Here is a 15,248-nt window from a genome sequence, read left to right as displayed (position 1 = left end):
ACCAAGTCTCATCTTCTGCGTTAGCTGTTGTGTTTCCTTCTTCCTGGCGTGTATTAGTTCCTTCTAAAGAAAGAGGACCTGATGCCAGACAGCTTCGGAAGAGCGAGGCCAGTGTGTTTCCTCTTTCCCGAGGGAGGAACAGCAAACGCCACATCTCACCCTGCCGAGAGGCAGCCGTTCCTCCCCGGGGACACGCCAGCAGGAGGGAGTGGTGCTAAAATTAACGCTTTATTAACACCTGGCGCTTCCTGGTTTTAACAAAAGCTTGCGAAAGTGGGGGTTTAGGTCTCGGTAGGGTTGTTTGGTTGGTTGTTTGTTTTTTTTTTTTTTAGCTTGAACTAGGGGCAAGCGGCTCTCCGGTCCTAGGCGGGACCCGGCAGCAGGACCTTCCCCGCCCCGTCCCCCCCCCGGCCCCGACTCCCGTGCCAGAGGGGCCGCCCCTCACTCCCCACGGCGCCGCCTCCCGCCGCTCCCCGCGCCCCGTGACGGGCCCGTCCCGCCCCGGCAGCGGCAGCGGCGGGAGCGCGGCGTGTGCTCGGCCGGAGGAGCCATGGGCTCGGCGGCGGAGCTGCTGCCGCCGCCACCGCCCGGGGAATGCGAGCGGGAAGCGGGGGCGGCACCGGCGGCCGCCCGGCACCGGCGGCGCCCGGAGGAGCAGGTGGGTGTCAGCCGGGCGAGGGGGCTGGGAGGGCGGCCCGCGGCTCCCCGGGCGGCGGGAACCCCGCAAAACACCTCTTGGTTCCTCTGTAGTGGCGTTCCCGGCGCAGCCCACCCGGGTGAATCGCTCCCGGGTAACGCTCCATTGCGGCGGGGCTTATGCAACGCAGCCGAGCTGCGTGGGGGCTGCCCACGCGTGGTGCTGGAGGATCCCCCCGCGGTGGGCCCGCCTGATCCTCCTCCTTCCCTCCGGGACGCTTAGTTCGGCCGGGAGAAGGTGGGAGCAGATGGTGCCTGCACGGCATCCACGTGTATCTCGCTGGAAATAACCGGGGTGCTCTTGCCATCCCCGGAATTCTCCAGTAGTTCAGGTCTTGTGTTTCTTCACTTGAATATTTGAAGCTTTTAGTCTCTTTATTGCTTCGGAAATTTGATATGTTGTAATTGGAGAAAACCACCAACTCTTTGTTTGTTTGGGGGTTTTTGTTTGTTTGTTTGCTTGTTTTTGTCTGTCTTCAGGATTTATGCCTTTATTGCACGGAAGTGGATTTTTTGCTTAGGGAATGAAAGGACCGTTTCCCCTATTGTTAACTGTAAACTGGGTTTCCATGCACCCTTTGTTTTGCAGACAGCATCGTCCCGGTGTTTAGACAAAGGCAGTGCTCTAAATGCACCTTTACTGATGTTTCGTTTAAAGAAAAGAAGAACGTTCTTTGTTGAAGATTCTTGTAAGATGCTTTCCACTTAACCATGAGCGAGCCCTTTCACAGATAAAATAGCTTAGTATTTGGAAGCGTCTGGTAGTGCTTGCCAGACATTACCTCTAGAAGTGGGCCACTCTGAAATATGCTGGTACTTGAGAATTCACTGGGTCACCATTTACGTAAGTCAGTGCATCTTCTTGTCCCTTTCTCTGGAATATTTGCGCAGAGCAGGGCACATCCCTGAATTTAGCGTAAAGTCAGATTCACCAGGAGAGGCTCAGCAGTTCCCCTGTCTGTGTCCTTAAGCCCTCTTGCAGGATATTGCAGGAGGAGAGAAGGGAATACTTGCTGGTTCTTGTTGCTGTCTTCCCTGGAAAGAGAGGTTAAAAAGTTGCATCAGAACATCTCATCTCTTCTTGCTCTCAAACTGGTTGTAGCTCTTTACTAAGGAGGTTGCTCCCTTGCAAGTTACCATTGCTTCTTAGTGACTGGTGTGGTGGTGTTTCTAGGGGATGGTGCATGCTGAAGAACTGCCTTCCGACGTTCCCTAAACACATTTTGAAATGAAGTTTGCAAAGGTACCTCTTGGTTGGACACAGTCACACATGATTGAGACACTCTCTTTTGGCTTTTCTCAGACACGGATAGTGATCCTGGCCCTTTCTGACAATTTGGGGCATAACGATAGGATATCAAGGCAGATAGACCTCAAGGAAGCAGGAAAAAAATCCTTCCTGTTTACTGGAAACGTCTCGCTGTTGTAGCATGGAGTAGTTTTTCTGCATACTGAGGTGTCAGCAGCTGGGCAAATAATAAACTAGATTTAGAAATAAGGAATATGAGTTGCCTTTATTTAATATGTGTAGAAAATGTGAATGTTGTATGAAATAGCAGTAAAAAAATAATCATAATTTGATAAATAAATACGAATATTTTATTTTTATATGTGGGAAGACCAAAGCTAGGTGAGGAGTTGGTGGTACATACACTTGCTGCAGACTTAGACAGAAGGTCCCAGATTCTCTTGTTCCAGAGAAGAACCGACACATAGCTTGACTTGGAGGGCTCCTGTGTCACCAAGGCCTGTCACGTGCTGTACTTCTTTTGCTTTCGTGAATGTGTCCATGTCTCTCTCAAAATAATCAGTTCCCCCGCCCTTTTTGCTCTCGTGGAGAGGCTGTTGCCGAACACTGCTGTTCCAGCAGGCAGGAATCCTGTTTCCAGGCTGAGTCCTTACTAGAGTACCTCGTGGAGGCCCAGCACTGTCGCTGTGTTTGCTGAGTGTGTTTGCACTGTTAACAGACTCTGGTCCTCAGCTCATGTTTTCCTGTTTCACATTCTCTCTTGAAGTGTAAATGCGTGCGCCACCTTAGTGGTACGTGCGGTGCAAAAGAAAGGAGTCAAAATCTTCTCTGATGGTGAATTTTTACTTCAGCTGGGGTGAAGTGGAGCCTGCGTGAGGAGCAAATCCTTTGGCCTTATTTGAGAGGATTTTTTAGGTGAGGATCTGGGGCTGCGAACCTGGGTATGATTTGGTGTTCCCATTTCCTCCAAAATAAGCTCAGTTAGTGTAAGATCATACCTTGTAGCATAATGCTAAAAGAGTACCTTCCTGACAAGCAGGACCTAAATAATAATGTATACACCCTATAATGTTTTTTAAGAGAGAGTACTCTGTAGGAAATGTCTACTTATTTAATGCCAAACCCTCTGGCTTTAATTTTTTATTGAAGCTTATTATTGTGTCAGCAAGGACATGCTTAATGAAATTAGTGACAAACACATTTTTAAAAATATAGGAGGATACGTAACTAAGTTTTATATGTAGCCTTTGGAATTCATTATTGGAATAGACTAGAATTACTTCAATGATTAGATTTGAGAGCTGAACTGGATGATAATTTGATTAATATCCTTTGTAGGTTTGCATGCAAAGATGAAAATAATTACACTTACTGTAGTCTTCAAAGCGCTGCAGAACCTGGATAGTTTGTTCCATCTCTCCTTTATTGCACTGCTGGGCTTCACAAGTGGTACATGAAAGCACCAAAAGATTTAGCTGTTCCTGAGGCTCTGGGAGCAGGTTGCTGTTTCGCCCTGCAAGTTCAGAGTTTTTTCCTACCTCTTGATGGTTATTAGTCGGGCACACACATTGTCCTGTATTCTCAACATCACTACAGATAAGGATCAAATCTCTTTCCCTAACCCACTTTCTAAAATAGGTTAGCCACTGTCACATTAGTGCAGTCTAAATCTCATCAACACCTATAAATTAAACCATGAAATAAGAATAGAAAAGTGTGAGTGTGTTGTAATAATAAAAGGTGATGCAAAACTCCTGCATTTGTGTTCCCTGCACGTGCCGTACATGCCTTGCAGGGCATGAGGTGGTGTTATCGGCAGACAGAGCACTTGCTTTGTCCGTAGGCACTTTGAAGCCAAACTGTGTCACGGCAGAGTTCCTGAAAGCTGTGGCAGCTGTGGCTTCCTTCTGTACTGAGAACTGTCTGGGCAGTAATGGGATTTAGTTTCTCATTAATCGAAGCTGAAGGCAATGGCAAAATCCTCAGGTGGTTCAGTGAGGCTGGGATCTCCACCTCACGCTGGGTTTGGATACATAGAATCCAGAGTGCTGTTAACGTCTAAACCCAATGCTTCTGGAAAATGCCTAAGCGCAGAGTTAGTATGTGATACACGTATTTGAAAGCATATTAAATTTGTTTAGACGATCACCTCTTCATTAACCTGAGTTTGTAACCCTTTGGTATGTTTTATTATTAGTATTAACAGTGTTTTATCTCTGTAAATGGAGTATTTTGTCTTCTAATAGATGACATCAGATTTAGGGGTGCTATTACAAAAGGGCTTGGGTGTTTCCTGTTGAGAATTAGTGTTGAGGAGGTTTGGGTGTCCTAGTCAAGTCCAAGTCCTGAACTTTTTGTATAAGTTTCCAGTATCAGTAGTATTTCTCCAACATGGGAAGAATGAGCAGAAACAGAACTAGAGGATAATATCAACAGACTTGTGGTATCCCTTGTGTAAATGCTTAATTGTTCATCAGAATGTAGAATGGATGTATTCTGTGTTGCCCAGAATGGTATAGTTTGTCATAAATCAGCAGTGGCCGAGTGCACTTTGAAGTGCACTTGTATATGTGGAAACTGTGATGCCTAAGGCTAGAAACCTATTACAGATTTATTCTATAGTGAGATAATCTGAAAATTGAAGGTTTTTTCCTGCTTGCTATTTGAGATTTTTTTCCGAAAATAGTCATACCTGACAGGGAAGGCTTAATCCCAAATTTGTTCAGGCTCTACAAATAATTTAACTCTGCTGCAGAGGTTCATATCTACAAAATAGTAGGTGATACTAACTTTCTAAAAAGCATTAGTGGGTTTTCTGAGGCTTGACAGCATTTGAAGGAAAAAAAAAAATCCAGCTTTTCAAACATAACTGTAAGCGCCTACAGTAAGTAGGATAATGTGCTCTGCTTGAATGAAGATCCCACTTTCTGAAAGAAAAAAGTATTCTGGAGATAGAAGCAAATAGAAATCCTTTCTTTAAAAGGCAAAATTGTCAGCTGCTTCATTTTAGCAAACCAGTGCATTGAAACCATGCTGAACGTACAGGGTTGCAAGCCTTTTGCTGGGTCAAGCTGACCAGTTTTAGTGGGGGAACCCTAATAAACAAAATCCTATGGAAATTAAGTGTTGCAGGTATAAGGAAAAGACAAATTAGATATTGCATTTGATCTAATCTCTATGTAAAATTGCAGCATGGATGGGATCGAGTTACAGGGACAGTAGTAGAATTTATAAGGAGGATTATAAACAGCATCCTAAAATGGAGAAGAGAGATAGTAGATCTTAACATGGAGACAGGCAGGTTTTCTCTCCCGCGACCCTCCTGTGCTAGGTTCCTGTCTTTACACTTTCTTAGCTGGTGCTGTATTAGTGGGGAAATTTAATCCCAAAATTATGGAACTCCCAACACTTATTTTTGTGTTTATCAAGAGAAGCCTCTGTTCCTCTTGAAGCCATCTCTGTTCCACCCATGCACAAGTTAAGTATCTGGAAAAGCCTTTTCATCTCCTATGCACAAAATCTCTCCTAGTATTTTGAAGTTTGTTCCAGCAACTGTTGATTCTAAACTTGAGTTGCTGTAAGAGCTGACTAAAGGGAATCCAGTGCTGTTGCTTTTCTTATGTTATTGCTTGTTTCTATAGAAACATCTTGACTCAGTTTTATAAATGATGTCTAGATTCTTACTGCAAAATGAACGCTGACCCAGTCTTTGGTTTGGAATCTTTTTATTTAAGCTTGTTCTAAGTATGTCACTTTTACTGGTAGCTGCCGTAAAGTGCCTTTGGTATAAAGACTTTTTGCTATTCTTCTTGCATTTGCTTCTTTTTCTCAGAGGAACAAGTTAAATTTAGGGGGTTTACTGTCTTGTGTTTTTTTCTCATTTCCTAATCTATTAATCTTTTCATACTTAAATATCAGATTAAAATTAGCCCAGAGAAATGAACCTTGTTTGTTGTTTTTTTCCTCCAGACAGTTGAAATTAATTTTGTTGTCTTAATAGTCTGTTGGCTGAATATCAAGATCTTTTTACTGCTTACATTTCCAAGGTTAAATACTAATTGTTAGTTTTATGCTAGCAAAGGATATAAAGGGATACCAGTTTTTTTCGTGCTGTAGTGAAAGAGGAGGAAAATTAGAAACTTTTCCAATAAAATTATTTACCCTTCTGGGGGAAATTTCACTTTCTTTTAATTAAACATAAGATATCATTTAAGTGAAGGAAAGCAGGGTGAAATCCTGATCACGTGCCAGGTGTTACTAGTAACGAAGCTGTCTCTTTTGCATATGTGGAGGAGTAGGAGGCAGAAAGCCTGCACCCACCCAACCAGTGCGTGGGCAGGGTTTTGTGCCAGTGCACTGTGATGGGGTGAGGCTGCCAGTGCACTGTGATGGGGTGAGGCTGCGGTTTGGAGAAAGAGGAGGCCATGACCTGGGAATTTGCTGTTCACAGCAACTCTCCAAAGCCTGTGCAAGGCAGTACACTGGACAGTCAGGTGGCTGAGTACCAGCAAGATTTTAGTACTGAGTGATTCGTTCCTCCAGGACTAAAATGGCTGGTTATTCAACTATCAAATACTTGTAGCTGTGTGTTGGCTGGTGGGTATCCCCATCTGCACCCAGCAGAACTTGGTCTCTTATTTTGGAGGGGAGGGAGTTTGTGGTTTCTTCCATCCTGGTTTCTGTCATCTGCTCACTTTCTTCTTGTATTTTTCTCAAGATTGGTCCTAAAGTGTTTTCAGTTTTAGTTTGCATCCTCTAAAAACAGATGACTCTGTGAAGCACTTGCTTCTGAACATTAATGTCCCGCCTTTCAAAAATATAGGAGTATTTTTCAGTAAGATAGCATGTTCTTTAAGTTGTATCTCGCTGGCTTTTTTGACATTCAAGTGTCTGTGGGCTTCAGCTAGCAGACACACCACCTGTTCCCTGGAGTAAAAATAGCCACAGCTGGAGTAAAATAGATAGTGAGCAGTTAAATCCTGCAGAGAAAGCTTTTTACTTGGAAAAAAAAGGTGAAATGTGTATGTAAATTTGATATCCCCGTGTTTTCTTTATCGCAGTTTTTTCTTAACGTTTCATTTAGATGTTGTTAAACACTTTTACTACAAAACTCAAAAGGGGTTTCTTTTATATCTAATGTGGAAATAAGTATCTTAAATGTGCCATTCTTTTTTCTTTCTTTTATAACTGTACATTGGAAGAATTGTGATCTGAGGCACGTCAAACAATTTGAAGATGCTGCTGCTTTTTTGTGTTGGAAGATGGATATTGTATATACCTTTGTGTCCTCTCTCTCTACCTTCTTTGCCCAGCAGCACTTTTTTGACTGTAAAATAATACGTTATTACATGGAGAGTAGTTATTTTCCCAGTCCATTGGACATTTCTCCTCCGTTATTGGAGTTCACATTTGTCAATCCTCTTTCAGGCAGTTGATGCAAGAAAAGAGAGAATGATGGACTTGTACTCAGCCTGGTGCTATTGTTGAGTGTGGGGTGGGAATTTTTCAAGTTGTCTGAGCAAGAGAAGACTGTTGAGGTTTCTTCAATTCATAAGTCATGAAAAATAGAAGAATGCTATTTGGTTTGGTTTTTATAGATCTTATACCTTGAGAGTAGTTGAATGGATTTTTATTTTCTTTTCCTAACAAAATATCCTGAATCTTCAAGTGGTGCGGGTTTCTTATATTCATCTGCTTCCTCCCACAAAACAAAGGCAGTTGAACTTTATCCAATTATTTCGCTCAAATCAGTTACTTGTGTTTTTTTTTTTCCACACACACACAGAAATCCCAAACTAAACAAGATCCTTAGGCTGAGTGTGGAAAACTGTGGACCAAGGTGCTGCTTCATCAGATGAAATACCCAAAAGACTATAACTATACCTGTTCTCCCTGATGGCTAGTGCAGTGGGGAGGTTACAGGACTGAGACTTCTTGTGGTTACTTTACAGCTGTTCAGTCCTCCCAGCAGAAAAAAAATAAATGCTAAATCTGGGCTTCCCTGCTCTTTTTGACTATCCACAGGAAAATAACTTCCCAGGTGAAGCTCTTGTCCCCTTCAGATTCATTTGTGTTCTGCATCCTGCAAGAGCCTGGCAGACTTGGTGTGATCTGCAAATTATCTGAGGCAGGAACTGTGAGCAATTTGAGAGGAAAAGACCTTGCACTGGCTACATTACACTTAGGAGATGCAGACAGGCATTAGTCTTATGCCATTGTGAGAAGTTCAGTGCCTAACTTTATCCTTCTCTCCCACCAAGTAGCATATGACTCGTTGCAAAGATGGCTTCTTTCCAGGGGACAGATGTTCCAGTGGGATCTCATGTGTCTCTGCATGGTCAAAACACCCCTTGATAGGAAGGGAGTAAGCAAGAAAAGGATCCTCCTGCCAGACTGGTGTGAAGTGGCCTCTGCTCGTGACATACCATGTGCTTTCCTGAATTTAGGAAGCAGTGAGTTTGAATGAATGTGGTGGAAGTTTGCCATAAGCAAGGCTAGTTAGTGGTTAGAACACAGGGGATTTTGTGTGTTGTGTTGGTGGCAAACAGAACTGGTAAAGCCACAACCGGATGTTGGTTAGGTTCAGTAGGATGAGCTGACTTTACCTTCTCTATAGTTTTAAAGTAGTCAAGGAAAACGTTCAGTTAAGAGGGGAATTTTTTTCAGAAGCATTTCAGGGACATAGGAGCATCAGCCGTGCTGGAAGCAGACAGAAGTTGGTCTTAGTATCTCCTCTCTGACATCCTTGTAGAGTTTCATTCTGAAAAAAAGGTGATTTTATGGCATCCTGCATCAAATCTGAGAGGGCACATTATGGCTCTCCCTAAAGTATCAAAGCCCCTAAGCCATTTGACCATAACAGCTGGGAAAATGTAGTTACCGAGTTCCCGTGTAAAAGTTTTTTGGAGTTTGGACCTTCAAGTTCTGACTTTCTGCCAGTAAGCAGTGGAAGACACCAGACAATGGCTTTGCAGATGAAAATGCGCCATTTCAAATACAGAGGGAAATTTCATAATACCGGACATCTGAAAAGACAAGAGGAAATGGGCTGCTTGATGGGCACCTTCGTGTGCCAGCAGGCTTGCAAAGGATATTGTGTGTGCTGAGCAGTGGGGCAGATCAGATTCTTCCCCTTCTGTTCCATATGATAACTCTGTTTTTAAGTAAAGTAAAAAAAAAAAAATAGAAACCAAATTCGAGTATGGAGTACTGCGTCGAGCTCTGGAGCCCCCAGCACAGGAAAGACATGGACCTGCTGGAGTGAGTCCAGAGAAGGACCATGAAGACGCTTAGAGGGCTGGAGCACCTCTTCTGTGAAGACAGGCTGAGAGAGCTGGGGCTGTTCAACCTGGAGAAGAGAAAGCTCCAGGGAGACCTTACAGCACCTTGCAGTACTTAAAGGAGCCTACAACAGATTTTGAGAGGGACTTTTTACAAGGGCACGTAGGGATAGGACAAGGGGGAATGACATCAAGCTGGCAGAGGGTGGATTCAGACTAGGTGATCCCAGTAAGTCTAAAATAAAATCACTTTGATGTAAAATTTATTTAAATTACGGTAAGAAGTAATTCATTACAGTAATTTGATAAGAAACATTAGGTTAGGAAACAAATGCAATCAGCGCAATACATTCTGATTTAGATTTATTCGCTCAGGAAAGCCCCATTCTCCTTTATCCTTCAGGAATAATACCATCTGGGTGTATGTGGTGAGTGTCTTTCAGCCAGTTGGAGGAAGGAAGAGAGAGAAGTTGGGGAGACAGTACTGCTGTGCCTCTTTTCAGGAGATACTCTGGGCATGCATTAATCTATGTCCATCTATGTGCTTCTGCTCCCCAGTCTCTTTGCATTTCTTCGTTGTTCCTGTATTTGAAAGAGTGAGGAAAGGCAAACAAACTAGTGCAGTTGAAGTGTCTGTCTCCTACATTTCCTCCTGCGTTGTGGCAGATGAAGTCTGGGGGTGTCCCCTGCAAAGCACAGGTTAGCTATGGGGAGCAGAGCTGCTGGGAAGGCCTGGAAAGCATGATTTCTCTGGGGCTAGTTGCAGGCAAAGAAATTCCCTCACACAAATGATTCTTAAAAGTTATTAAGCAAAGGCCAGGTTGTTGATTTTTAAAACTATCAACTTTGAAACAGAAACTTCTTGTGCTTTTAAATGAGGAAGCTCTGTTTTGTAGGGGCAGGGGGGGTGCAGGTGCTCAGAATGGGTGCATTTTTCTCTCAGCAGTTTTTTCTGTTATGGTACTGCCTGTCTGGCTTCAGGCTGATTCAGGAAGATTTAGTATCAGAATAGTCCTGTGAAAATAGTTCTGTAAAAATTAAGAGTCAGCTGGGAACTGCTTGTTTGCTAACCAGGGCCAATTTCTAAAAACGTTTAGGAAAGTACTTTTGGAAAAAAAAAAAAAAACAACAAACTTATTTGGTTCTGTGGCTACGGTTTAAGAGCTACTGGCACATATATGGAATTGCGTGCCATTTTACTGTTGCCCTGAAAATCAGTGAGAAAAATTCTAACTGCAATGTTAAGCTTATTTAACAATCTTTAGTGATCTGGAGTATTTGCCCTAATGGCTCTATTTTAACTACACCTCAGAGGAAAGGTATTTGCTCAGAATGTAAATTATTATGCAATAGTAAAGAAGAATATGCCAACAGTGTTTCATGGCTGATCATGTTTTCAGCTTCGCTTGCTTTTTGCTGAGTTGCCTGAAGCAAGATGTACTCAGCCTGAATTAACTGAAGCAGACTTTGAAGTCTTGAGAATTTCCCCATGATCATTTTGAAAGGTTTTGTAAGCTAATGAAAATATTTGGAAAAATTTGACACTTGTTCCATAATTAAAGACATACTTGTCAGTCTCTGCACCTGGAAGCTACTTTTGCATAATCGCTTTAGGAATTTGTGAATCTGGCCTTGTTTGAGAAGGCGAGGGTGAGGTAAATAAAAAATCCGAAAGACCTGGGCTGCCTAAGTGAGGTGGAATTTACTCTGTATCCTGCTTAAGAGACTGTGTGCAACTCCTTGCTGTTACCTTATCAAAGCGGGAGGGGCTGCAAGAGAAATCCCATGTCCTACAGTTGCCCCGTACCAGGAGAGGTGTTGTCAGCGTGGTCACGTATAGTTAATCATGCTTGGCCCGGTGAGACGGAGCTTGCAGAGGAGCTTGCAGACGTGTTCCTGCTGGTGGCCTCCTGGCCAGCACTGCACTGGGCTTGCCATTTGTTAGTACCACTAACAATCCAGAGGCAAGGAAGGGATGCGTTCATTTTCCCTCTCACTGGCTAGTTTGCTAGAAAATGTAGTGATTCCTCCTGCAGACTTGTTTCTCTCAGAAGTGATCTCTGCACCACTTGACATGAGTTGCACGCTGCTCCACTCTGCCCTCGTCCCACATGCATGTGCTCCCTCTGGTCTCTGCATGCAAGAAGCAAATAAACGTATTTTCTCTTCCTGGCACATCCTTTCTCTTTTCTCTAGTTGTTGTGATCAGTATACCACTTAGTGTGTTTGGCTCCCTGTGCTTTTTGGGAATGGAGAGATGAGAGTCCCAGTAGTAACATTGTGTTCCCAGCCCTGCCTAGTCTGCAGGAGCTCACAAGAAGCTCTGCCTTTCCGGGAGAGACTAATCACGAAACACTGGAATTAACAATGAGTCAACATTTGTTTGAATTATATAAAGCACAGTTAAAGCCAAAATGCTGAAAACTGGAGTTTCCATACCCATTAAGTAGGAGAAAATGATCTGGGTTTTGAGAAGCAGACTGAAAGGAGACAAGGGGGTGTCTGGCTGTATATAACCTCCAGTCCTGCAGTTCTCCACACTCAGGCTCTTCTGTAGAACCGCAGAAAGAGCGAACACCATGTTAGTTATGAATTAGTTATGAACATGTTACTATTTAGGCTTCCTGCACCACTCCCTTTCTGGGATTCTGTACTGAAGCGAGACTCATGGATAAGAAAATAAAAAAACATCCAGGCACTCTCAGCTGAGGGACTGTTGGGGTTTTGTTGGGGCTTTTTTTCAGTAGCAGCTGTGGAGCTTTACCCAACCTTCACTCAGCAGGCAGGTTCTGCATCGTGGCCTGAAATCTGGCCTAGAAAAATGATATTGCCTTCCTTTGGGCTTTGCTGGATGTTCTTCTGTGGGAATGGGAATTCAGTTTGTTACTTGCTCTCTAATGGAGAGCCTGGCACTCCTGTGGGAGGGAATTTCTGTTTCTCTACTAAGGCCATGCCACGTAACAAGGGATGCCGAATAGCTTTCATCCTTGAAGAGGGAACACGTTTGCTTTGAATCTGGGAGTAGGCTAATTGCACATAAAGTTTGCAGGCAATTTGTAGGACCCATTGATTGGTCAACTGAAATATTGATGAGTACCTGCTGCGTGTGCTTTCACTGCTGCCTAGTGGAAACATTAGGAGACTCACGTTCATCATCTTTAAAGCATGTTCATCCTGTCATACCCAAACACACAGCAATAAGGTTTTCTGCAGAGGATCTCTGGACACTGGAAAATTAGAGATCTCAACCTGTTATCTAGTTGCAGTTTACATGTTGAAACTTATGAAACATTTTCTGAAGTGATATTTAACTCTTTGACGTCTTCATCTAAAGATGGGCTTCTGCCTTCCTATGCATTTGCTCCACCATTTTTCACTTCGCAAAAAGTCCAGCAAACCCACAACACCCTCCCCTTTGCTTTTTTGTACCACTTCTTTGCGTCTGTGCACTCCTTGGGTCCGTCTTCCTTTGCTTGATTTGCGTGGCTTCTTATGCCAACATTGGGATAGATGTTTGTCACCTTGCTGGTTGAGTCCCACGCCTTTCTTTCAGCAGTGATAGTAGCCCTTCAGTTCCCTTGTGCTTCAGTGTGAAATAGTTCACGTTTAATTGTTTTGTATCATTTAGTTCATGTTTAATTGTTTTTTATCATTCTTGTGGTTCTGAAGATATTCTGGAAATAATTTATAACAAATCTACTTGAACTAAATCCCCTCCCTGACATTACTGGCATCTCATTCCATTTTGTTTGTCCTGAAAACCACAGACGGGTTGCACAGACAGGTAAGATGTATGACTTGCAGGAGAGCTTTACCCCTCTGGAGTGGTGTCTGGAGGGGAAACAGGCTATCATATATTTGTAGCAGTACTTTAGTGTCCCAGGTTTGGACAAGTGACATTGTTAGCATTGTGCCAAAATCACAAGCTACATAGCATGTTCAGTATCTTGATTTAAGGAATAAATTTATTGCATGTGTATCTGAGTTTTATGCATTCAAACAGAAATAGATGAGACTTGTTCATAATGACAGTAATAAGATTGTACAACATGTTTCCTTATTTTGTCTTCTGTTTACAGGTCCAGCAAGAGCAAAGGAACCACACCACAGAACCTGTAATAGATGACTATAAAAAGATGGGGACTCTCTTTGGCGAACTAAACAAAAGCCTTATCAGAATAGGCTTCACAAGGATGTACTTTGGAGAACGGATAGTAGAACCTGTAATAATTATATTCTTCTGGGTTATGCTCTGGTTTCTTGGCCTACAAGCTCTTGGACTGGTTGCTGTTCTGTGCCTTGTCATTATTTATGTGCAACAGTAAAATTTTATAGATACTGTTCAGATTATGTATTTCTACGCTGCCACTATGGCAGTGGATTTATGTGTTTTAAGTAAATGAGCAGCATATCAAACTGCAACGTTTCAAATTGCTGAAATTCCAGCATTTGAGTTGAGGAAGACTAAAATTACGAATTTTAAGCCAAATCAGAAGTGCCCTGTTACATCTTTGGGGAGTGGTGGGGAAAGGAGATGTTTATAATATAATGGTGTCAAATGTACTGTTTTCTGTACTCTTGGGGTTTTAGCCCAGGGATTGGCTTTTTGTTGTCCCCTCCCCTATCCCCATCTTCTTGCTTTGTATAGTGAAAATTTCCTGTCTGATTTTAAGAGGACACTCGATGTGAGTGTCCTGTTTCACTGTTGGGGGTGTGGGGGGGCTCATATGCTGTTAGTTCCCTGAATCTGCATAATTTGTTAGTGTTTTGCTGAAAAGCTAAATCTGCACAAGGGAGGTTTAGTAACAAACTACAGTGACAAATATTCACAAAAGCTTCTTTGGTTTGTATAGTTTATAGTATGCTTTCCCCCAGGAAACAAGCTATACCAGCAAAATGCTCTTACACTAATATTAGTGACTTCACACAAGGCTTCAGCTGTTGTTAAGAAGAAATTGCAGTCCTACATTGGCCAAGTGGTCAAATGCAGCTCTGCCTTGTTTTTTTTTTTGAAATGTACTCAGCTCCTGCTGCTATTTTTCTTTCTTTATTTTTTGTACTTGCTCTTTCCCCCAGCCCTCCTTCTTAAGATAAATATTTGGATAATTCATGGAGTTTGTAGGTAGTTACAGCTGCAGTGTTGGAGAGTTGCCATTCCAGACGGCAATGCTAGGATGTTGTCTGCTTCCTCTGGGCGGTGTGTGAAGTGTCTGAACAACCAGATATCAGACCAGATCTCTTAATGCTTCCCTGGTTCTGCAGTGTGGGCCCACATCAGCTACAGCCTTGCTCGCGTCAGCAAACCAGATCTGTTTCCTCATGCAGGGCGAGAATGTTGTCGAAACCAGGTGGTCATTTTATTTAGTAGTCTTAAGTGCTTCATTTCCACACTGGGCAACAAAAAAAATGCCTATCTGTAGTTATATGTCACAGGCCACACAAATTGGGGAATAGGGTGTAAATATATATTCAAGAGTAGGTTCAAAATTCACTCTGACTCCCCAGGGGCCACACCAGGGGTATACTGAGTATTTCCAAGTTTGAAGAAAAACGGTAAAATGAAACAAAATCTTTACTACTTCTGCTTTACTACTACTACTGCTAAATAGGCTACCAATTTAATAATTGCCGTACATTACTTTTACTAAGAAACTTGAATTGCTAAATTGATTTAATCTATGGTCCAGTGAAATTACATATTTACTTAATGTATTAGGACATGTGAAATTTACAGAAAATTACTTAAACTTTTGCAGTGACTTTTTTCCTAAAGAACAGCAAAATTAGATATCAACAATCAATTAGTTGAAAATGCTGTCTTATTCAGAGATTTTTGAAGTTAGGGGAAGTTTCTATATGGTCCCAGTCCTGCATCTGGATTCTCAAGGCCACTTTTATGCCTGCATGGATCACGTTGACTACTAGGCTCTATTTCCAGGGCCTCTGGCCCCAGTCCTTATGGACTTTCCTGTTCGGGAAATAATTGTTATTTAGGGCAGTAAACATGAAGGCCCAGTTCCTTT

At 42.7% G+C, this 15,248-nt stretch overlaps 1 protein-coding gene across 1 annotated transcript; it reads left to right on the top strand.

Annotated features, from left to right (window-relative positions):
* The first annotated feature begins 543 nt into the window (after positions 1–543).
* FAM241A (family with sequence similarity 241 member A) lies at positions 544–14,440 on the top strand. The gene is made up of 2 exons (XM_027893321.1): positions 544–658; positions 13,305–14,440. The coding sequence occupies exons 1-2, from the start codon at positions 551–553 to the stop codon at positions 13,548–13,550; spliced, it is 354 nt and encodes a 117-aa protein (XP_027749122.1). The 5' UTR covers positions 544–550; the 3' UTR covers positions 13,551–14,440.
* Positions 14,441–15,248: the final 808 nt, after the last annotated feature.

The sequence above is a fragment of the Empidonax traillii genome, unplaced genomic scaffold (assembly GCF_003031625.1).
Source record: "Empidonax traillii isolate 1590-97213 ecotype Southwest subspecies unplaced genomic scaffold, ASM303162v1 scaffold386:size1297806, whole genome shotgun sequence".
NCBI classification, from domain to species: Eukaryota; Metazoa; Chordata; class Aves; order Passeriformes; family Tyrannidae; genus Empidonax; species Empidonax traillii.
This window is presented reverse-complemented; position numbering and strand designations above follow the sequence as displayed.